Below are 21,155 nucleotides of genomic sequence, written 5' to 3'. Positions count from 1 at the left end.
AAAATTTTATCCTTTTAAATATACATGCTTTTTATAATACCAAAAATTCTAACCAGGCTGCCATTAATCATTTACTTATTCATTCATTTATCTCTATTGTTTTAAACCTGTTTTTAAACTGAAATCCCAGCCTGATATTTTTATAAAGCATATTCACTAAAAAAGCATGTAGTTAGTCTTTTATAAGAAACAACGTGCAGTGCAACGTACAACCTTGTCATCAAAAAGGCAAGATGCCCTGGGAACGAGGTTGTGCAACTTACAATTCAAGTTAAAATAATTGTGCAAAAAACAAGGAAACAAAAAACTCCACTCGATTTTTTACCATTTCTTCCATTACACATAAATATATTTATTTTAGCAGTATTCAAATACACGATAGAATCATATTGCTTCCTGGCGTGACTTGAAACATTCAACTTGAATCGTTGGTACAATACCCTTCACACGTTTAACGAGTTCCGCAAGTTCGCCCAACGAGTAAATAAATTTTTCGCTCTCCTTCATACCTAAATCCGCAACTCCCACGTCTTGCTTTTCGAGCGACATAATAACATTTATAAACCTGACGTCGTCCTGATGGTAAAATTTTTGGAATTTGGCGAACACATCGTCTTTTATCTTTTGTTCACTGACGATCAGAAGAATTTTTACTTTGGATAGAGAACCATACTTCTCCGTCGTGAACGAATTAAACATAAATTCCAATGCGTTTGGGAAGTGAACACCTTTTGTTCGCGCCAAACCCGATAGAACAGCATCAACTTCAGCAGTAGAGTTATATCTGCGAAATCTCTTCCCCACAACTTTAGAAGCGAACGTAACAATACCGAATTTAGTAGTCGGAGTATTTCGCAAACGATTGATGAAACCCCCGACGAAGGATAGAGCGTTTGACCACAGCTTGTCCGGAACAGTAGAAGAAGATTGAATAGCTATAGCAATATCCTTACCAGGGATGGAACATTCACCTATGAAAAAAAAACAAAAGTATTATCACCTTTATTCTTTGTTCTTCATATTCAACCTAGAAGCAGCCAATTTCTAATCTTCCGCAACTTAATCGTCAAGCTTAGTTACTGGTCAATAGGTATAAGATTTTGCCGGACAATTGATGGCTGAAACCGGGCTAATAGCTGAGCCATTTAATCTTATGGAGTATGGTTAAGCATTACTCTCTGCTGGCAGAAAAAAATATGAAAAATTCAACTTTTCACAATTATAAGACAATTTAGGGGCTGTGTTATATGGAGATGGACTGGCTCGAGAAACTGAGTTATCTTATTTGTCGGGCTGGTTTATAGCTTATGTTTCACACCAAAACACCTATCGCGATTAGGCGGGATGGGGCTGAACAATAAAAATAATATAAACAATGCAAACAAAGAATAATTCATAACAAAGAAATTGATCACGGTTGAATAAAAACCTTTTCGCCTAGTTGGGCTGACTCATCCTGAATTTTTGCATCGTCTGAGATCAATGTTAACCACCTAGTTATCAGGACTTTCAATCCTTTCAAACCTTTAATAAGACGTTGCGACTTTACCAAAAAACAAGCGAGAACTCCTTTTGTCTTCTAAACAGATATAAAATATACATACCTCTTAAAATGGTAGCAGCTAGCTTTTGTCTCGCGTTATTCAATTTAACAGCGCTGTCAAATTCAAGCATGTTGTTTTCCTTTTTCGCTGATGCTAGAGCTAAAAGGTCAGTTTTATCACAACCTCCAAATCCAACAGCTACACTTTCTATTCCACCTCTATGCAAGTCGAGCGATGCTTGACGTAGCAACACAAACCCTTCTTGATTATTCAAACTCGATGTACGACCTGTGATAATCGAGACAAGAAGTTTTCTACGCGTTACAGATGACTTCTCGCTGAATATCCTCGATGCAAACTTTATCGCTTTGTCTGTTTTTCTCATGGCACTCGTTGATCTCGATAGATTGTTAATAGTAGCGGCAGCTGCCGAATTTGGATAAGCGAGAGAAATAACAGAGTTTATGGAATTGCTAAACGTGATCAATCCGAATCGTACATCGTTGCCAGATTGAACAAAATCTTTATGAAACTTCACAAGGAATTGACGAATATTATCGAACTGCGTTAAACTCTGGCTCTGTGACGTGTCGACAAGCAGTATAATATCCATAGCTCGAAGAACTGAAAATGTAAAAAACGGACGATCAAATTCGTTCACCACTTTTGTGGGGGTGACTCACGAAGCAAAAAGTGCACGCTTATCGTCAATCCAGTTTTAAATATTTCATTCAAAAAACACCGAATTTTTAAAGAATTCAAAGTTTTGAACTGACATCTTTTCTTGTCACAAAAACGCGAGTTCAGGGACTGAAATATTACATTTTTTGGTATTGACGTTTAGGGCACTAAGGGAGTGGGGGAAGGGGGGGGGGATGGTATATTTAAACGTCGGATTGAAGTCCAGCGTATACTTTTTGATTTCTAAGTCTCCCTTTAAAAGTACATACCAACTTTCGTGGCCAAAAACGTTTTGCGAGTTTCGCAAATTTTTAGCTAAGTTTTGTTTTGCAAATGGGCGCTAAAATAAAACATGTTTAAACAAAACCGAACAGAAAGCAACGACCAGAGAAATACTCCACAAAAAAACAACTAATAAAAGCAACCAAGAAATAACACGTAATCTCACCAGGTGACTGGCAATGCATCTTGTTGATCGTTCCAGTTTGCTCGGTTACTTGCGTGTTTGTACATAAGTTGCACTTATCCTGTCCCGGTAATGGTTGGTAGGTTCCGATGGGGCAAGGTAAACAAAAACCGGCATAGCCATATGAACCAGCCGTGCATGGCACTAAAAAAAATGCTAAGTGATTTAAAAGCTACAACGAAGCCACTATCATTAGTGTTCTCAACCTTGTTTCCAGGACATTTTGTTTTTTACTGTTCTAGTAAAGACCCTGGTTGTAACGATTCAACAAAATATCTGCTTCAGTTTTAAACATTTTAAAACCACATTCCTTACCGCAAGTGAATCCATTGTTATGTAATTTAGATCCGGTTGGACATTTGTCACCGTTAAAACCAAGTACCATTGTTTTCTCCATCTCAGCCGACGTAACTTTTCCTTTTGTATCAACAAACCCTGAAACAAGCCTTTGCACGCCTTCAGAAAGCGACTGCCGTTTCTTTGACACACTTCGTATTAACTTGACGTCATTCAATCGGTACGAATTGTCGTTAGATTTATCTTCAAGCGTTACTTCAAATTTTACGTCAGCCGAACCAGCAGCTTGCATATCAACGTGAACACTTTGTTGTACAGATAGTTTCGAGTCCTTGAGGATCTTTTCTGTGTACTCCGTTCTGTTAACTTTATCAATGCGACCCAGACCCAAGTCAAACTCAACAGACACTTCTTGGTGTGGAACGTCACCTCGCAAAACATCCAGTCGCGCTTTTCGACTTGTAATGGAGCCATATTGATTAATAGCCACACAATAATAGAAACCGCTGTTGCTTGCGGTTGGTGAAGCAATCCTTAGAACTGATTTAGTAGAGTGTAGTTTCAAAGACTTTGATTGGCTGCTATACGACTGATAATACCATGTGATTTTGGCTTGCGGATCGGCAGTTACATTACACTCGAAGAAGGGAGAAATCTTGCTCGCAACCGTGCTTAGATAGACAAAATCTTCCGGTTGCGATACGATCACGGGTTTCTTGCGAAGAACGATGAAGGTATCATCGGATCGGTTTCGGCCAGCTAGATTCCAAGCTTCGCACCTGTATTTACCAAACGCCGACGTATGCAGAAATATTTTCAATTTCGACTGCGTCTCAAACAACAGTGTTTTGTTATCAAATTTCCATATGTATGAAATTGGAAGTGGGCTTGTCGCTTTACATTCTAGCTCAACAACATCACCGACGAAGGAGATCACTTGGGAGGGTGATGTAAGTCGTACTTGCGGAACGCGGGAGCAAAAGTGCGTCATATTTTTTAGGGATTCCAATACGTTTTCCAATTTTTTATTTAGCCCTTGTAAAGCTTCTAGGGAGGTGGCAAACTTAAAAAGTCTAGCGTAATTCTCCATAAAATCTTTGATTAGTTTCACGTACTGCGAGCGAGTCCCTTTAAACATGGATGGTAACTCTTTGAGGTTTTCAAGGGCCGTTTCAACGCAATCATTTGCATCCAAGCAAGCCGTGAAATTACTCCTCTGCGTGTATAGCTCCATATCTAGTCGCCATTTTTGTAACACATTTTCAGCCGAGTACTCCTTAAGCTCCGCAACGCCCTCTGCATGCGTCTCCCGAAGCCATTCTAGCTGCTTTTTAAACATCAGGGGATCTGTTTCCCGAGATTGAAGATTAGTGATTAATTTGTTAGATTCTCCCAAAGAATGCTTTAGCTCCTTTTCACGCTTAAAATTCAACGCAAGCGATTTCTTTAGTTCTTTAATTAAATGAGAAAGGTAGCTAAATATTGTTTTGGAACTTAAGCATACGACGTCCGAGTCCTTTACATCTTTTCCCACACTGGTTGTGAAAGAAAAGTCATTGTGGTGACCCAGCGGACTAGAAGATATACTTTCAACAAACGATCGCCGACGCCTTTTAGTTTTACCACTGCATAGATACTGTTGAATGATCTTACGAACGCCATTTTGAATTGATATATCTTGGTCTTTAAATGTAAACAAGAATTCGGCGAGCATCTTTCCTGTCTTCCCGCCCTTTACATACAACTCGATCAGCAAATTCTCAGCAATCGGTGTCGAAGTTTTAAATGAGTAATCAGTAAATTCGACAGCTTTGTCCTTTTCAGCTGTAGCTTGGTATATTCCTAATAAACATTTTTCAAAGCTTAAAGTTAAATCAATATTGTCAATAGTTAGTTGAGCAAACTTAGCTTCCAGTTTCGCTTCCTTAAGTAGTGCTTCCTTGCGTTCGTATTTTCGTTGCGCTTCAGCGGCGACGCTTTTTGCCTTCTCCATTATTATAAATTGCTCTTGCATTTTAATCTCGAAGAAATTCAATTTAAACCATGTATCATTGTATACCCCAGCCTTCTTCAATTCCCTCGTTCTAACGGTATCACGATTTCTTTTACATTCATTATTCTTTTGCGTACATACAGGGTCAAAAATCGGGACACACGTTGAATTACTTACAGGGCATGGATACGGGACACCGTAATCGGAAAGAACTAAGCGCTGCACTGGAAAGCAATCTGAAACGGTAAAAAGCTTTGTTCTTGTGTTATATTTCTTTAAAACACACGGTTGTTGATAATTGATCACTTGCTTGAATACCTCGTATGATTCATCGCATGAAGAAAATAGACTTGCAAAATAACCAACTGCAGTACCTACTACTGATCCAATAGCAGTTCCAAGTCCTGGGATTATAGACCCGACTAAGCCTCCTACGCCTGCCCCAGTAGCCATTAACGAATTCTTTAACTTGGCTTGCCCACCTTTTCGACATGTTCCCGTATAAATCGGGATAAAATTATGCTTAGTCATTGCACAATCAGTTTTAAAAGGCTCCTCCACCGTGGTGCGAGTTTTGACTTGCTTTTGGTCGCAACGCAGCTCGTTGGCGATTACAAATTGTTTATCTTGACACATATCGTACAGTGACATAGTGAAGCAAACTTCCGAACATTCTTCGTAGATACACGTCTCGTTCAGTCGCTTCTCAAGATTCTTAATAAAATCACCGACAAAATATTCTCGGAACGACTTTAAGGTCTTCGTGTAGTTTAATTTATATTGGAGGTACTGAGCTGTCGCCAAGCGTCGTTCTCGGTTCTTAGCATCTGCATTAGCTTTTAGCTTCAATACTTCAGCTTGGTTCTTTTCGATCAACGTATTAGATTGAGAGAGTTTAAAACGAGTCTCGTTTATCCTTCTGATTGTTCGTAAAGCAATGTTTTTGATCATAGTATTAGCGAGCGTTTCCATTTTGCTCCCTAACTTAGAGGAGGCGCTTGCTTGTCCCTCATACGTAAACTTTATCGTGTTCCATGTTATCGATGCAGTAAAATCTGCTCTAGCCTTGATGTCAAGTACAAGATCTTGCGCGATTGAAACGTTTTTTAATGTGTAGCTAATCACTTTGTTATCGATTCGTAATAGAACCTCAAACAGTTGATCAAACATAGCTACTGTTGCTGGCAGCTCGATTACAAACTTATCTGAAGTCTTCGATACCTCAATTTTAACTCTCGCGCCACTTTTAACTTTAACGTAAGACCCCAGCTGTTTAGAAGCTTTACTTACCGTGTCTATATAAGTGTACTCGGACAGTTTGGAACTACTTGTATTCCAACATTCGCTACAGGAAGACTGATCTCGCTTTAAATCATAAACAGAAACAACTCCGTTATCAAAACAAAGGTTAAAAACACAGACTTTCCCGACGTAACTCACAGATAGACCGTCAAACCTTTCTTGCGTCGCGGCAAGTTTAGGGACTGCTTGCAACGTCAACAGACGAGTCATTGTCCGTCGCAAGTTTAAAACCTGCATATCTACTCGTCTTATAACAAACGAATTAACTTCATGGCTATGTACAGCATCCTTCAACGCCACCAAGGAATCGATAAAAGTGGCTACATATTGTTTAGCGGTGGTTAAAGCTACAAAAACGTCTTTGTATTTTGGATCAGCGATCGACACTACTAATGTTCCTTTCTGCAACAACACCGAAAAGGTTGCTGAAGCTTTCGTCACTTCACCAAGTTCCAACATATACTTTGCAGCTAACGGTCCCATTGCAAACTGAATGCCTCTAATCTGCGCAGATATTGTATTTGCTAGAAATCTCAGCATTAACTTTATGCGGGGCAGGTTCTCTACTAATATTACGTGACCTTTTATGACGTCATAATACAGGCGGGCTTGAATCTTTGCGTTTTGGATATTTAAATCTGGATAGATCCTCAACACGCTAGTTTCGTAGTCTATGTTTAGTTTGGTTGCCAACATGGATAAGTATATTCCTTTCGTGGAACACATCGTGCAGGATGGGTGAAGAGTTCCTGAAAAAACAGTAAAGAAAACGTGTATGGCTTCAACAACAACAAAAATGAATCAAATCTTTTATAAACAATCAACACAACAGGATAAATAGAGGGAACTGTCGTTCTTTTTTGTTTAAAAATGGCATCGTCACTCCCGTAGTAGAAAGTAGAAAGCATACCTCCAAATTGTACAAAAGAAGACACCTTCGCAGATGGATAGACTAGGTTTAACTTCTTTCCTTGTACATTTATTGACAGCTTGCCAGAAAGCTCTCCACGGAGGAGCATGTTGTGTTCCATGTTAAAGCGTTCAGTAACAAACTAAATATAAAAAAAAGGTTGGTAGAGAATGTTAAGAGCTTCACATTATCGAGAGAAAAAAAAACATAAAAAATATGGTAACCACAAAAGCTCTAGAAATAGCATGTCCATTATGAAATCAAAGTATTGGGCGTTTAGGCAAATATAAGATTATACGGGGACGTTTACTTTACTTTTGCAAAAGAACTCCGAGCGAAAAATTGGCAAAGGGGCGGGCAGTTTGTAAGTCTATGATAATTGCTGCGTTGTCGAACACTTAAATACTTTTACAGAACAGACTTTTTTTGGAGTGTACGATAATTCTTTAAACAAAAATATACATACAGATTCCATATTAGCAGTTGAAAAGACTTCACCGTTGAAAGCCAAGTTAGAGTTGTCCGTATTGAGATTGATGAAAGCTTTCAGCCAGACATTAGCTTGAACACACAGTTGCATCTCTTTCCCCGTGACTCCGTTCCAAAAACGCATACATGAATCTTCTATGACACTCTTGTTGCTGAACCCCAGTCCCTTTATTTTTATACGTATCGAGGATAGTACGTGAGAGGGTGTCAGAGACTTGTCCACTGGAAGTGAGATGTACGAGATTTGTTTACATAAATCTACAACGATGCATGTTGGGTGGGATGAATCAATGACGTATTCCTGAGTTGCCATAGCTATATTCACAGGCGCATGCGTAACAAGGACCGAAGATGTTCCCGAAATGCTTGACGGTATATGCTTACAAACAATCAAGTCCCTCATTCTGGGCTTTTGAATCAACAAAGATTGCACGTCATTTACGTGGAAGCCATTATGGTCAGTCGTTAAATCGTATGTGATCCACCATGGATTTATAGACATCACAGACTTGTAAAAAAATCGAAGGAATTGATTTCTTTTAAGGAGAAAATCATGATCTAATTCGGACTTGATCGCATTCGTGCACGTTTTACCCGAGGCGCAACTTGTGCGTCCGCTAATTAGCATATCTTGTGTCACCTTTGCAACTGTCAAAACACCGCTGCTATGAAATTTCTTAATGCCTTCGTTGGCAAGGAAACTAACACCGGTTAACGACAGAGGTAGTGATATGGATCCGGTCGATACGCTTACATAACCGGTCGTTCCAAAAACTTCCCAGCGACAGCTTGAAGAAAGTTTAATATTATCAGGACCGGGACATTTATCGACGTGAAGATCGTGACAGTTGGCCTTCATAAAGTTGTCGCCTGAAAAATAATTTCTTACTTGAAAATGAAGAAATTTTGTGACTCGTTAAATCAAGGACAATAACTTTCACGAATGCTCCCTTTTAGAATTCTTCGCAATATATGTGACTTTGGCAAGTGATCATTTTTACGGAATTTCGAGAATGTATCGCGGAAAAAAACTTTACGGATTGTTCCCTTTCGACAAAATTTCGCGATAAGTAACTTTCGCGAATGCTCCCTTTTAGAATTCTTCGTAATATATGTGACTTTGGCAAGTGATCACTTTCAAGAATTTATCGCGGAAAATAACTTTCCGGATTGTTTCATTCCGACAAAATTTCGCAATAAATAATTTCGCGAGTGATTATTTCAATTATTTTTTGCGAAAATCCCGGGATCGAGGTTCGCGAATAGCTTATTTCAATATATTCGGACGGTAAAAACTTTCGGGATGAAGCCTTTTTTTTACAATTTAGATGAAAAATCGAAAACTTTTTTCCTTTCAAGCAATAAAAAGTAGTTATTTAAAAAATGATGTTTTTAATTGTGCGGAGAATCCAAAGTACTTTCAAACTGGAAAGAAAATCGTTAATGTATCGAAGCATTCGTTGGCAACAATTCACCATTACCATGCAAAGAAAAAAACGCTAACAATATCTTTTTATAAAATAATACACGCGGGTAATTTATCAAAACAAAATCGCAACGCTAAAATAACTTAAGGTATGGATTGAACATTTTTATTAAGTACAGGCTGGCCACAGGTAACTAACAAGCTCTCTTTAACGTCTGAAATCAATCGAAGATCAAATCACGGTCTAAAATCATGACTCGAGACTCTAATCCGAAAGCTGGTCTAATGAATGGCTTTGTCGTTAACAACATCCCGCAGACTATTAAAAAATCCGTAAAAAACGTCATTTACACTAATTCAAAAAAACAGTGTAAAATAAGCACAATAGCAGAAGGCTAATAAAGTTTCAATACACAACAGAAAACATGTTTAACATACCTGGAATAGTCGAAAGTCGACTATTGGTCACACTCTCTAAGGCATAAATCACACCGTCACGTGGTTGGACAAAGCTAAAACTGTCCGCACCAGATAATATGTACTTGATTCGAATTAAACCCTTGCGCTTCGGTGTGACTTTAAAAGTGACTTCATCACGAGGAGCAACAATCTGCAGTGTGTTACTTGGAGTAAAGACAACAGAATCAGGAAGTTCCGTATCCAAGGTAATCGTTAACTGATTATCGGGTTTGGCTTTGATCACGAGCTCGTCAGATTCTATTGCTACCTGCATTTGCGGGAATTCAGGAACTTTAAGTTCTCCAATTTGACATTGGTCACCGATGTAGCCCGTATTGGTACAATCGCAAGAGTACTTGGTATTGGAGATAACTTGGCACGAACCTTTGTGTTGGCAAGGGTTGGGTGCACACAGTCGAATTTCTAGATGGAATAAATTTGAAATCATTTAGATTGTCCTGTTCTGTAAAAATTCTGAAAAATATTCTAACTAAAACTAAAAAAGAGTGCATGTATATAAGCCACCCAACTTTTGACCTGGTACTTGAGTTGCTGCAAAAATACCTTACACTTTACAAAAATTGGTTGCTTATTGTGGGTGCAATAATTTTCAAAATTTTCAAAACCGTGACCACAAATTATCAGACTTAAATCGGTTGTTTTTTAATTCAAGTTAAATGTACATCTAATACCTATACTAAATAATCATTCAGTCCAAAATCAGAAAAAAAGAGAGTTGCTCTATAAATCCCCTAAGTATGAACATTTATCTTCGTGAACACAAAAAGAAGCTGATTAAAGTAAAAGATTTTCACTACTGCAGTCAAAACGTAAATTGTTGCTTGTTCATCCGAAATTATTTTTCATTACAGTTGCTCAAAACTTTTGCAGTTTTTTGTACAGATTTTTGCAATTCTGATGATCCGCAAAGTGTCAGCAAAAAAAAATTAAACACACAGATCCCGGGTAAAAGAAAAAAAAATAAACATTTCCCGCATACCTTTGCATGTTGAATTCAATCTCCATCTTGTAATTCCTGCATTGATATCACAATCAATGGTGTTCTTTCCCTTTAAGTTATACCCTTGCTTGCATTTAACGATGCATTTCGAGCGATACTCTTCTATGCAGGGTAGAATAAGCGCTCCGTTCACTGGTGGCTTAGCAGCTGGACATTGCATAGCTGTAACGTAAATACAAAGCTTGGATGTTTATACCTTCAATAAGAAACTAACTGTACAAAACAACAAGGTCCGAATCAGAATACGGCAGATATATTATTAGAATCAAAATTGTCCATTTTAATTTTATTGTACATGTTCCATATATTTCTCCAGATACAACATCTAGAATATCCACAAAAAACACCGCTTGAAGAAAAGAGAATGAATACCAAAATGATGATTATTTGAAGAACAGCGAGAAGAAAAGCGCAAGACCTTTGAAAATCTCAGGGGGAATATATAATAAAATAGGTGATGGGGACCTTAAACTGAATGGCTCAGCATGACGTCAAACAGATTTTTACTGAAGTGTCAGAAGACACTTCAAACGTTTTAGTCAATTCAAGTTAGTTTTTATTTGTATTTTTACTACTGCAAAATTGAGTTTAAATAAGGAAAAATGGTCACACACAAATATCAATCAGCATTAACAATGAAAAAAATGACATTTTTGGACTGACATGAAAACCTTATTTACGGTTAATTTAGAAGGTAGTTAAGGACTATTGCCTAGCAGCATATGTTTTTCACAAATATGAAATCAGCTCAATTTTGTAAATAATCTGCTGTTTTCTGGTTATGGTTCATCTATTAAAAAAAACAAATAACATGTGAACAACCCGTTTTTAGCTAATTTTCGCCCGTTTTAGGTTCTTTGCCTAGCAACCAGTGTTTCCCCTCATACAGGACCAAATAAAATTTGTAGAAAATGACCTGACAATAACAATGACATTTTGAACCATTTATAGCAAAAAAAGGTAATGATAATTTTTAGAGAAAATTTTAAAAAAATTCTATTTTTGGAACAAATTTTGTCTTTTTGGCCAAATATGGTACATTATGATTTTGTTCAAAAATCCAAAAATGTCGCTTTCTAGCATTTTTTAATAAATAATTGTGTGCGAAAGATGAGAAAATACTAATAAGCGAATCCAGAAAAAAGCAGTTACATGCGGACGGACGGATGGACACTAATTCATAGGTCACTTTGTTATTGCGTGTAACCAATAATAAATCGAATTTGAGGTTAATGATATTATCCTTATGTTGTGGAGTTTAAAAACTTTTAAAAAAACTTTTGAAAAGGCTTTTCTCGTTCTCGAGATGTCCAAATTTAAAAGTTTACTCGAGACCTTCATGATCTTCAAAAAAGAGTTCCGTGGCCATACTCACCAATACATTTTGGCTCACCACTCGTCCATCTGGACTTCTGCAAACAGGTTCTCATACCAACACCTTGCAAGTGAAAGCCAATATTGCAACCAAAATAACAACGATCGCCCGCATAGAAACCTGTGCAATTTACTGACCCATGATGAGGTGCGTATAAAGTTTTGCAAGGAAGACCTAAAAGTAAATTCTCAATTTATGCATGAAAACACAGGGATTCTGATTACCTGATATAAGATAGCAAACAACAGTTTGGCAAAGTAACCTTTTAACATTTTAAGATCGCTATAATATAATACACTGAACACTGAACAACGGACTTTGCTTAAAAAATTTCCTAAATTATTTTTAGAAAACTGCACTATATTGGACATCATCAAGGCCTAAAAAATTTTCCCAGTATGTGTCCCCTCTGTCTTTCTAAATATATACTTCTAGTGTTAGGGTGAAGAGAAGTTACCCAAAAAGGCTGGTTTCGCGAGAAGAAAGACCATAACAATACTTTATGTTTTTTAATATATGCTTTGCCTTGGTGAAGACAATTTGTTAGAAAAGTGTTTATGTTATTCTAAAATTTTCACGAGTTAATGCGTTATTTCATTACAAAATTGGCCTAAAATTTAAAAGTTTCAAAACATGCTCAAAATCTATTTTTTTTGAAATATTTCTAATGTGAATGTTCCTTCTTTTTGTACTTGTATTTTAAATTCCCGCCAAAATCACTTTAAAATAAGATTGGTTGTTTCCAAAAAAAGATACAAATCAAATGTTAACCATAAAACATGAAACAAAAAACAAGAATTCATTTTACCAATGCATGTGTTACCATCCGCGTCTAGGATAAAACCAGGTCTGCAACGACATTTAAATGAACCAGGATTGTTTTCACAAATGTGTTCACAAGTATGTAAGTTTTCTTTGCATTCATCAATATCTGAAAAAAATATAAAAAACAATGCTCCGAGAGCTTAGAAAACAAACGCCTAAGTAACAAATCGATTGCCTCGCTTATCCCAGTCATTTTAAACAGGGTATACACCAGTGATTTGTTAAAAGAACATTTTCTTAGAAAAACAAACAAGTGTGAAATTATCATTTTTGCTAATTTCAATACATTACTACTGATTTCTGCACCAATTAAAAACAACAAAGAACAACAACTCAACACTTTCATTTGATTGGCTAGATATCTTTTTCTGTTGGTTTACTACAGCCTTTCCTTTACTGTCTTACAAGAAGTTGATGTTTCCATAACACCCACCTCAAGAGCAGAGGAATAAAATAACAACAAATCAGATTTTAGAAATCACAACTTTCCACAGGAGTAGAAATTAAGCAAATTGCACTTAAACAGACTAAAATTTAAACAATCGCTACGAAAGTGCTAAAATTGTATTTTTATAAAAAAAAGGGAATCTCCTTGTAAACGAATTTCAACTAAAAAATTGACAGCAATGGCTGCCTTTGAAGTAGTCCCTCTGCATATGGTAAACAATCATAATGAATCACCTTCACAAGTTCTGCCATCTGGTTTCAATTTGTATCCAAACCTACACGAACAAAGGTAGGAGCCATCCCTGTTAACACACGACTGCTGACAGTAGTTGATACCCTTGCATTCATTGATGTCTAAGGAGGGAATACACATATAAGAGATATTACCCTTTAATAAAAGAACTTATTTTAAAGCATCAAAAAAGGTTTCAGTGATGTTACTTTTTGCAAGATTTAGGAGGAGGTGCTTTGCGGATGAAAGCGACGAATGACAGACTCCTTATATTTTAGAATGTTGTGCATCTTTGCATTTAACTGATATTAAGCTGACCTGGTAAAAAATTTAAAACCACAATGCAATATCATTGTGTAAAGTTTTGCATAAAGAGTTATAAGTCACATAATCCACATGCAGAATGCCAATTAAAAAAATTGAGCCAGGGCATTTAGTCCCTCGGTTTTACATTAATTTTCATTGCTTTCCTGAATGTTTTAATACAACAAAAACTCATCTGAAATCTCTGAGAACAGACAAAACAAATAGATTAACACATTATTATAAAGTTACGTTACGTTTTTATATTCCCTGCATACACAAAGACACTAAACAAAACCAAACCTTTGCACGTCTTCTTATCGTATTGAAGCTCGTATCCCTTCTTACAACCACATTCGTAACCACCTGCACGGTTTATACATTTACCATAAAACAAATCACACGGCCTACTAATCATACATTCATTGATATCTAAACAGGAATATAAACACAACAAATGTATTCATATATATATGGTATAGAACTTACAATCAGACAATCAGACCCATTCAGACAACTGTATATAAACACATTTATTTTTTAGGAATCAACTGTGCTACTTTTGCCTCTACTTATCTTTAATTTATTCCGTTGCAATTAATACATACCTTGGCACCTCATGCGGTCGCTCAACAGCAAATAGCCCTTCTTGCATGAACATCTGTATGACCCTCGCAAATTTGTGCATTTGTGGTCACACCCTCCATTGGAGAGCTGACACTCATCTATGTCTGTAGGTAGAATTAAGATAAAGTTTTTAAGAAAGCTTTAGTAAACATAATAAAAGTAATAACTACTTTTTACTGTGTAGATTAATAATGGCTGAAGTGGCTTGAATTCAAGAAAAACATTTAACCAAAACTTAACATTACAAGTGATTTTAATTCTAATAAAGATATCCATAAAGTTAAAAACACAATTAATTGAAAAGTCTATCCGTTAAAATGTATTTAGGTGGATACGCTTGCAGGGGATAGTTTGATCTACTTTGTTGCAAGAAGGAGAGTCATAAAATTAATGCAGACTACCATAATTTTGTGTATTGCATTAAGTAAGTAATAAACTAATTTCCTGCTCATGTTAATTTTCCTGTATTTAGCACTGGCACTGAAAGTTTGCAAAAACGGTTTTGATCAACTGAAAAATTTAAAAGCACATTACTTTTTTTAAATTTTTGAAAGCATACCACTTGACTCCAGTTTGTATATTATCTTTAACTCAATACGTGACAATACAGAATATGGAAAGAACATACCCAGACAAGATCGTTTATTTGCACTCAACTCGTAGCCAACATAACAGTCACATACATAACCACCTGCTTTGTTTATACAAATCTGAGAACATTGATGAGTACCGGCGGAGCATTCATTTGCATCAGTGCACACACGGTTAGCCACCAATCTATAGCCAGAGCTGCATTGACATTTGTAACTGCCAAGTGTATCCAGGCAAGTAGCTTTGCATCCAGGTATATTATATGCACAAACACAAAGGTTTATTGATTTGTTCTTTGCAGCCTGACACTCGTTTACATCTGCAAAAAATCAAAATACTTGCATATTATTTAGTGTGCAAAACAAAAACAATAACAGTTATAAACATGTTTAAAAATGTCTGATGTTATTCTAAATGGGGTTATTACTTTGGTATGTATAAGTGTGGGACTTCAGTACTCCAAACTGCTCAATTAAAGATTTTTAGTAAATTGAGCTGTCTAAGAATAAAATCCCTTGCTTTCAACAGCATTATGTTTACTAAAATTAAAATATGCCAAAACAAAAAAATATGTTTACCACCAAAACAAAACATTTGTAATTTCTATAATAACTTCCGTATAATAACTAATTTAAAATATTTAACAAATGCTTTTTCTTTTTTTTCAATATGCTTAAAAATTTCTCAATAACTTTTCATTTCTCGAAAAGTAAACACATTGTCACAATCCATTTCTTGCAAACAGAAAAAAGAAAGAAGAAAAAGAGTTCATCATCTCCAGATAAAAGAAGAACAAAATCGCTAATCAAATTAAAAAAATTGTCCGATTTCGTTTTGCAAATAATATTTTAATATTTAATAATATTGTACACATATAGCGAAGATGTTTTAAAAAAAAATCAAAAACCTTTTCACAGTTTTCTTTTTTTTGTGCACTGTTCTGTAGATGTATTTTATTGAGAAAACTTTAAAAGCTCTGTGGGTGAGAAAACTTTCATGTGCAAGTCTATAGGTTTATCTATAGGAAGGTTTTTTTCGTTTTGTAGATAGTTGAATTATGCTCAAGACATTATATCCTAAAGTCAAAGTTTGTAGTAAAGGTTTGAGGTTAACACTTTGTAAAAAAAGTAATGTAACTCCAAATTAAGGCTGTTATAGGAGAAAACCCTTGTTACACATATGCAAACATGTGGAATTGGATATGGGAACAAAGCAGTTTGGTAAATAATGTCATTTTAGTGAAACTTGTATGTGTTTTTCTAACTCTTTTTTATCTTTTCCAATAACAAAAAATCCAAAAAGTTTTATATCTTTGGAAAGTTTTAGAAAAGATATTTAATACCCTTTTAAATGATATAGAATAAAAAAATCTTGGCTTCAATTTTTTTAAAAAAGAGAATTATAAAAATCATCAATAAGAATTTTGTCTCAAAAAATAATCATGGTATTTGCCCTTAAAATACATACATATACATCTACAGTATCTTACTTTCACATTTAGGACTTGTAACTTGAGAGCCTATCTTTCGATATCCTCTTGTACAGGAGCAAGAATATCGGTGACCACCATGAAGATTTGTGCATGTTTGTTGGCAAGGGCGTGGCTGTGCAAGACATTCATTTATTTCTAGGAAATAACACATGAGAGCAAATAAATCAATTAGAATTACAGAACTCTACCCAGCAAACACAAAAAGCTCTGTGTTATCATGTACACAGTCTTTTATTTACATTAAGTTTATTATTCAATTATTTTAGGCATATAACTTTTTCTAAAAATAGCTTTATAGCTAAAAAATATCCTGAAGGCAAAAAAAAATCACCAGTTTTTTGTCAGTATCTCAAACTTATGATGACAAACAAACAAAAGTTACATTTATATTAACAAGTTTTTCACCTGTTTCGCAGTATTTTCCAGTAAAACCTGCTTTGCACTCACATTGATTTGGTCGAACACATTTTCCATTCTCACAAGGTGGTACACAAACAGCTAAAAGAAATCCAGGAAATACACATTTTTACCTATATAAGAACATTTAAATTTCCGCAGAACATTTTAGCCTCAACTTTCTTATTTGTTTTTCTAAAAGAGTTGCAAAATTATTTTGCAATTAATTTGCGTTGAATTATTTTTTTACGAAAAAATATATACTACGAAAATAGGAAAAGTGTAATTATAATGCTACCATCAAGCACTTTGACATCTTGACCTTGTGGAACAACACTTACCAACTCAAGATAAAGGAAAGTTTGTTTACAATGAAAGAAAAGCCTCCATTAAACAAAATGGTTAAATGGTAGTTTGATACACGAAACAACATGTGTGTTTTCTTGTGGGAGAGTAAAGGAAGTTGTGGGTTAGGTCTTATTAAGCACAAACAAGAGAGAGGTGGTCAAAAATATCCGATGTTATTGCAGGATGTTGGCTCTAAATTCATAATTGGGGCCAATCTTTAACGGTGACTTCTAAAGGAGAAATTTCTATGGTCCCAGATGCCCAAAAAAGCAATCCAAAAACAAATGTCTTGTCACATTAAATCACTAATTTCAAATTGGTTCATTGTTGAAAATAAAAATAAAAATACACATGCGATGTATGAATTTTTGGTCAAGTTTGGAAAATAGTTTAATTTTGAGTTGTGAAGTTGGGTAATTAGGTAGTTGCTGTAGTGAGAGTTGCTAAATTTTACAGACAAAGTTGAAAGATGTATTTGGTCTCTTTAGTAGAGCCTATTCTTTTTTATATATTTTACACACATGATATTGCATAAAGGATACTACAATACTAAATCATATTTACTTCTAAAGAAAAACTTCTATTTAATTTAAGGAGTACAGAATTTCAGCAAAAGTAGCATAATATAATTCCTGATGTGTTTAAGGGAATGAAATATGACACAGCACAAAAGTTAAATTATTTCTTTAGAATAAGAAATTTACAAGACTGTAAGGATAAGTAAGGAAAACTATCAACTTAAAAAATTGAAAGCATTTTGGTTCCTTTCCGACACCTAGCTAGCTAATCAGGATTGACGTGATTTTTTTAAATATGTACAAGTCTATTTTTTTTGAATTGATCACCAGGAATAGCAGCCACTCGCTAACTCACTGACACCAACTCTCCATGTACTTAACTTCCTGGTTATAAAAGCTCTTATACTGACCATTGCTTTAGATAGAATACAGGGTAAATTTAGTAATTAGAAATAATAGAATTTTAATTGGGAAGTCAATTAGTATTTTAAATTAAAAATTTTCGTCTAACAGAAAAAATAAATTTAGCCAACACCCCGATAGCTTCCACAATTTCTGTGTGACATTACTAAAAATGGAATTTAAAGGAGCCTTAATAAGCAAAAGATATCCATCCTTTTATTCATAGTCATAGTCTGTGTTTCTTATGACTATATTTAATTGATATTTGACTCATAGATGATTACCCTAATAGAAAAGGTTAGGAATTCAAAGAATAATATCTAAAATTTTATAAAATCTTCAAGTTAACAACATGCCAAATCCTTGTTAGGAACAAAAGTTGTTTCTAAAAATAAAATTAGCATCATTTCCATCTGCAAAATGGTAGGCAGTCACTTTCTTTCCACATCAAAAGTTTTAGCTATATTGTTTTTGTATGAAGCGTATAAAAAAGAGTGTGATTTGCAGAGTGCATAGAGATTTGTGGGACATGCTAATGATATTTTGCTAAGTGGGTAGGCATGAAAAAAGAAAATAACAATATACCCTGTGGGCAAGAACTTTCAACTCGTGCCCATCCTTGACAACAAAAATAAGAAGTTGCATATTTCACTCGTATTAAGCTTTTGATATAGTAACGTGTACGCTTCCTAAAAAAAAATACATATATACAAGAGTTGTTAAAACAATACTTCCACATCAAGATTTTATGAAAAATAAATTTAAACCTGTAGCGTGTACAATGACTGGTGCACCAAAAAAACCTTTTGCAGCATGTACGGTAATTTTCATAGCTTTGATAGGTTGATGTCAGCGTGTAGTAGCTGTTGTATGAAAACTTATGGCTGCAAACATTTAACCTTGAAAACAAAAAATAAAAAAATAAATTATATAAACATAGAAATGATCAATGTTTGTCAGTCAGGGTAAACACCTAATTAGGCGGCATGACCTAATTTGGCAAGTCGTTTAGTTAGGCGACATGATGTAGTTTAATTAGACTACCCGTAGTCTAACTAGGCAAACGAAAACTTTCTGTTGTATATACGTCGAAATCATTGCGTTTCGCACTACAATTTTTATGTGAATCAAATTTGTCCACTTTGCAGATAACTTTGACCAATTATCGTCTTATTTGCATCGCGCATTGGTAACTTATGGCCCAAACCTCGTGTGGCACTAGTTGTTGTTTCAATTAATGGATTTTAGCCATTCACGCCGCAGGGAAAAAATAAATATGGCGGACGAAAACATCACCTAAATAGGTGACACTTAACCTAATTAGGTCATATATTTCATTCTAACATAATTATTAGTTGCGCGAACATATCAAAGCACGAGTGATAATTTTGGAATCATGGTCGCGTAGACCATTCTGAACAAAGATTTCTTCCGATTTTTTCTTAGGAATGTGTGAAAAGCCATTTAATATTGTAATGTCTTAACTAGGTTACATATGGCCTAACTAGGCTACAATGAGTCGCCTAAATAGGTGGTATGCCTTAATTAGCCTACCGCCTGTTTACCCTGACTGTTTGTATGGCGTCTAAAAATTACATTTAGCTGCCTAAATTTTTTGCCATTTTAGACCCCATCCCATCTCCCTTTTATCCTTTCCTTAAGTTTGCCTTGTCATACCCCCTTCCTTGTACCTAATGTATTTATATACCCCCTTTCTAATGCACCTGGAAGAAAACTCAAATGTATTCCTAATAAATACCTTTGTTCACATTTCTTTGTCAGAACCTTTCAGAATGTTGTAAAAGCAAAATATTACATCCTTAGTACCAACATTTCGCATTTATTGCCATTTTTGTGTAACCATTACCACGAGGAAAAGTTTCTTATGACTATACGGTGTAATTTTATTGCTCTGGTGGCGACAGTAAAAATACACCAACTTTCGCTTTCAATTTCCAGCCGGAGAGAAACGAAAATTCGCACGTGGCCTATATTGACCTCGTCCCCAGGGCAATATGGCGGCGAAATTATTTTGGGTGCCTCGTGTGGCGGCTTCAAAACAGGAGTCTACAACCATAATGGGAGGCAGGAAGGAATTACACGAACGAGGCTTATGTATCTAACCTCTTTTTAATTTATTTTTGATTTTGAGTATTACTACATTGGAACACCAACCTTTTTAAATTCCTGTTGTTTCCTACACAAGTATATCATCTCCCCAATCATAGTCATAAGAAAAAACTATGCCCTAATCGACAAACAACCTAAAACAGCGGGCACAAGGTTGTAAACACAAAGATTATGCTGGCCTTTAACCATAAAATAAATACGCCTCAAAACAAAAATTTCCTACTTTCGATTTTTTAGCATGAGAATCCCAGATGGAGGTCAGAAGAGAAGTACACCTCTAGAAATATTAATTTTCCCGCCAAAAAGTAATAATGCACAAAAGGTCCTTACCCTGTAGGTGAAAGCTGCGTTTGCTTCGGCTGAGCATTATTTCGAATTACCAGTAAAAAAAGTAGAATCAAAAATATTTTCCACTTCATATTTCTTTCAGTTCTGGATCATTTGATGTTAACGTAACGAAAAAAAATTATCTTCCGTGTTTTCTTAACTGTTGATTCAGGCTGTGACGCACTTGAAAACACACAAAAAAATATATTTGCTTACTTATAAATTTTTTTTAAAAAAAACACAAAATATTTTTTTACGACAATTCCATATTTTAGACAACCTTTCGACAACAACCCATGATCACGCCGTTCGTACGTTTTCGATATCGTTTTCAATATTACAATTTTTTATTCGTAATAATTCAGGGCGTGGATTAAACAGTTTTTTAAAGCATGGATTGTCGTGGCTACTAAAACATCAAAATCACCCAGCCGGCACAAGTTCACTTACAGACATCTTAATTGTATCTAGATCGTCTATTTGGATGTTTTTTAAACATCTACACAAAAAACATGTATTGATACACATCTTATATGCCTCTTTTAAAAGATAAT

At 35.4% G+C, this 21,155-nt stretch overlaps 1 protein-coding gene across 1 annotated transcript; it reads right to left on the bottom strand.

Annotated features, from left to right (window-relative positions):
* Positions 1-315: 315 nt before the first annotated feature.
* On the bottom strand, positions 316-20,923 carry LOC130657584 (uncharacterized). The gene is made up of 19 exons (XM_057460571.1): positions 20,605-20,923; positions 18,912-19,043; positions 18,730-18,833; positions 16,886-16,978; positions 16,478-16,615; positions 15,026-15,307; positions 14,379-14,501; positions 14,074-14,202; positions 13,470-13,589; positions 12,772-12,894; positions 11,964-12,137; positions 10,568-10,750; positions 9,547-9,990; positions 7,660-8,552; positions 7,194-7,335; positions 3,007-7,032; positions 2,674-2,835; positions 1,605-2,168; positions 316-971 (listed from the first exon to the last, which is right to left on the bottom strand). The coding sequence occupies exons 1-19, from the start codon at positions 20,691-20,693 to the stop codon at positions 385-387; spliced, it is 8,508 nt and encodes a 2,835-aa protein (XP_057316554.1). The 5' UTR covers positions 20,694-20,923; the 3' UTR covers positions 316-384.
* Between the last annotated feature and the right edge of the window lie 232 nt (positions 20,924-21,155).

Source organism: Hydractinia symbiolongicarpus, chromosome 9, assembly GCF_029227915.1.
Source record: "Hydractinia symbiolongicarpus strain clone_291-10 chromosome 9, HSymV2.1, whole genome shotgun sequence".
NCBI classification, from domain to species: Eukaryota; Metazoa; Cnidaria; class Hydrozoa; order Anthoathecata; family Hydractiniidae; genus Hydractinia; species Hydractinia symbiolongicarpus.
This window is presented reverse-complemented; position numbering and strand designations above follow the sequence as displayed.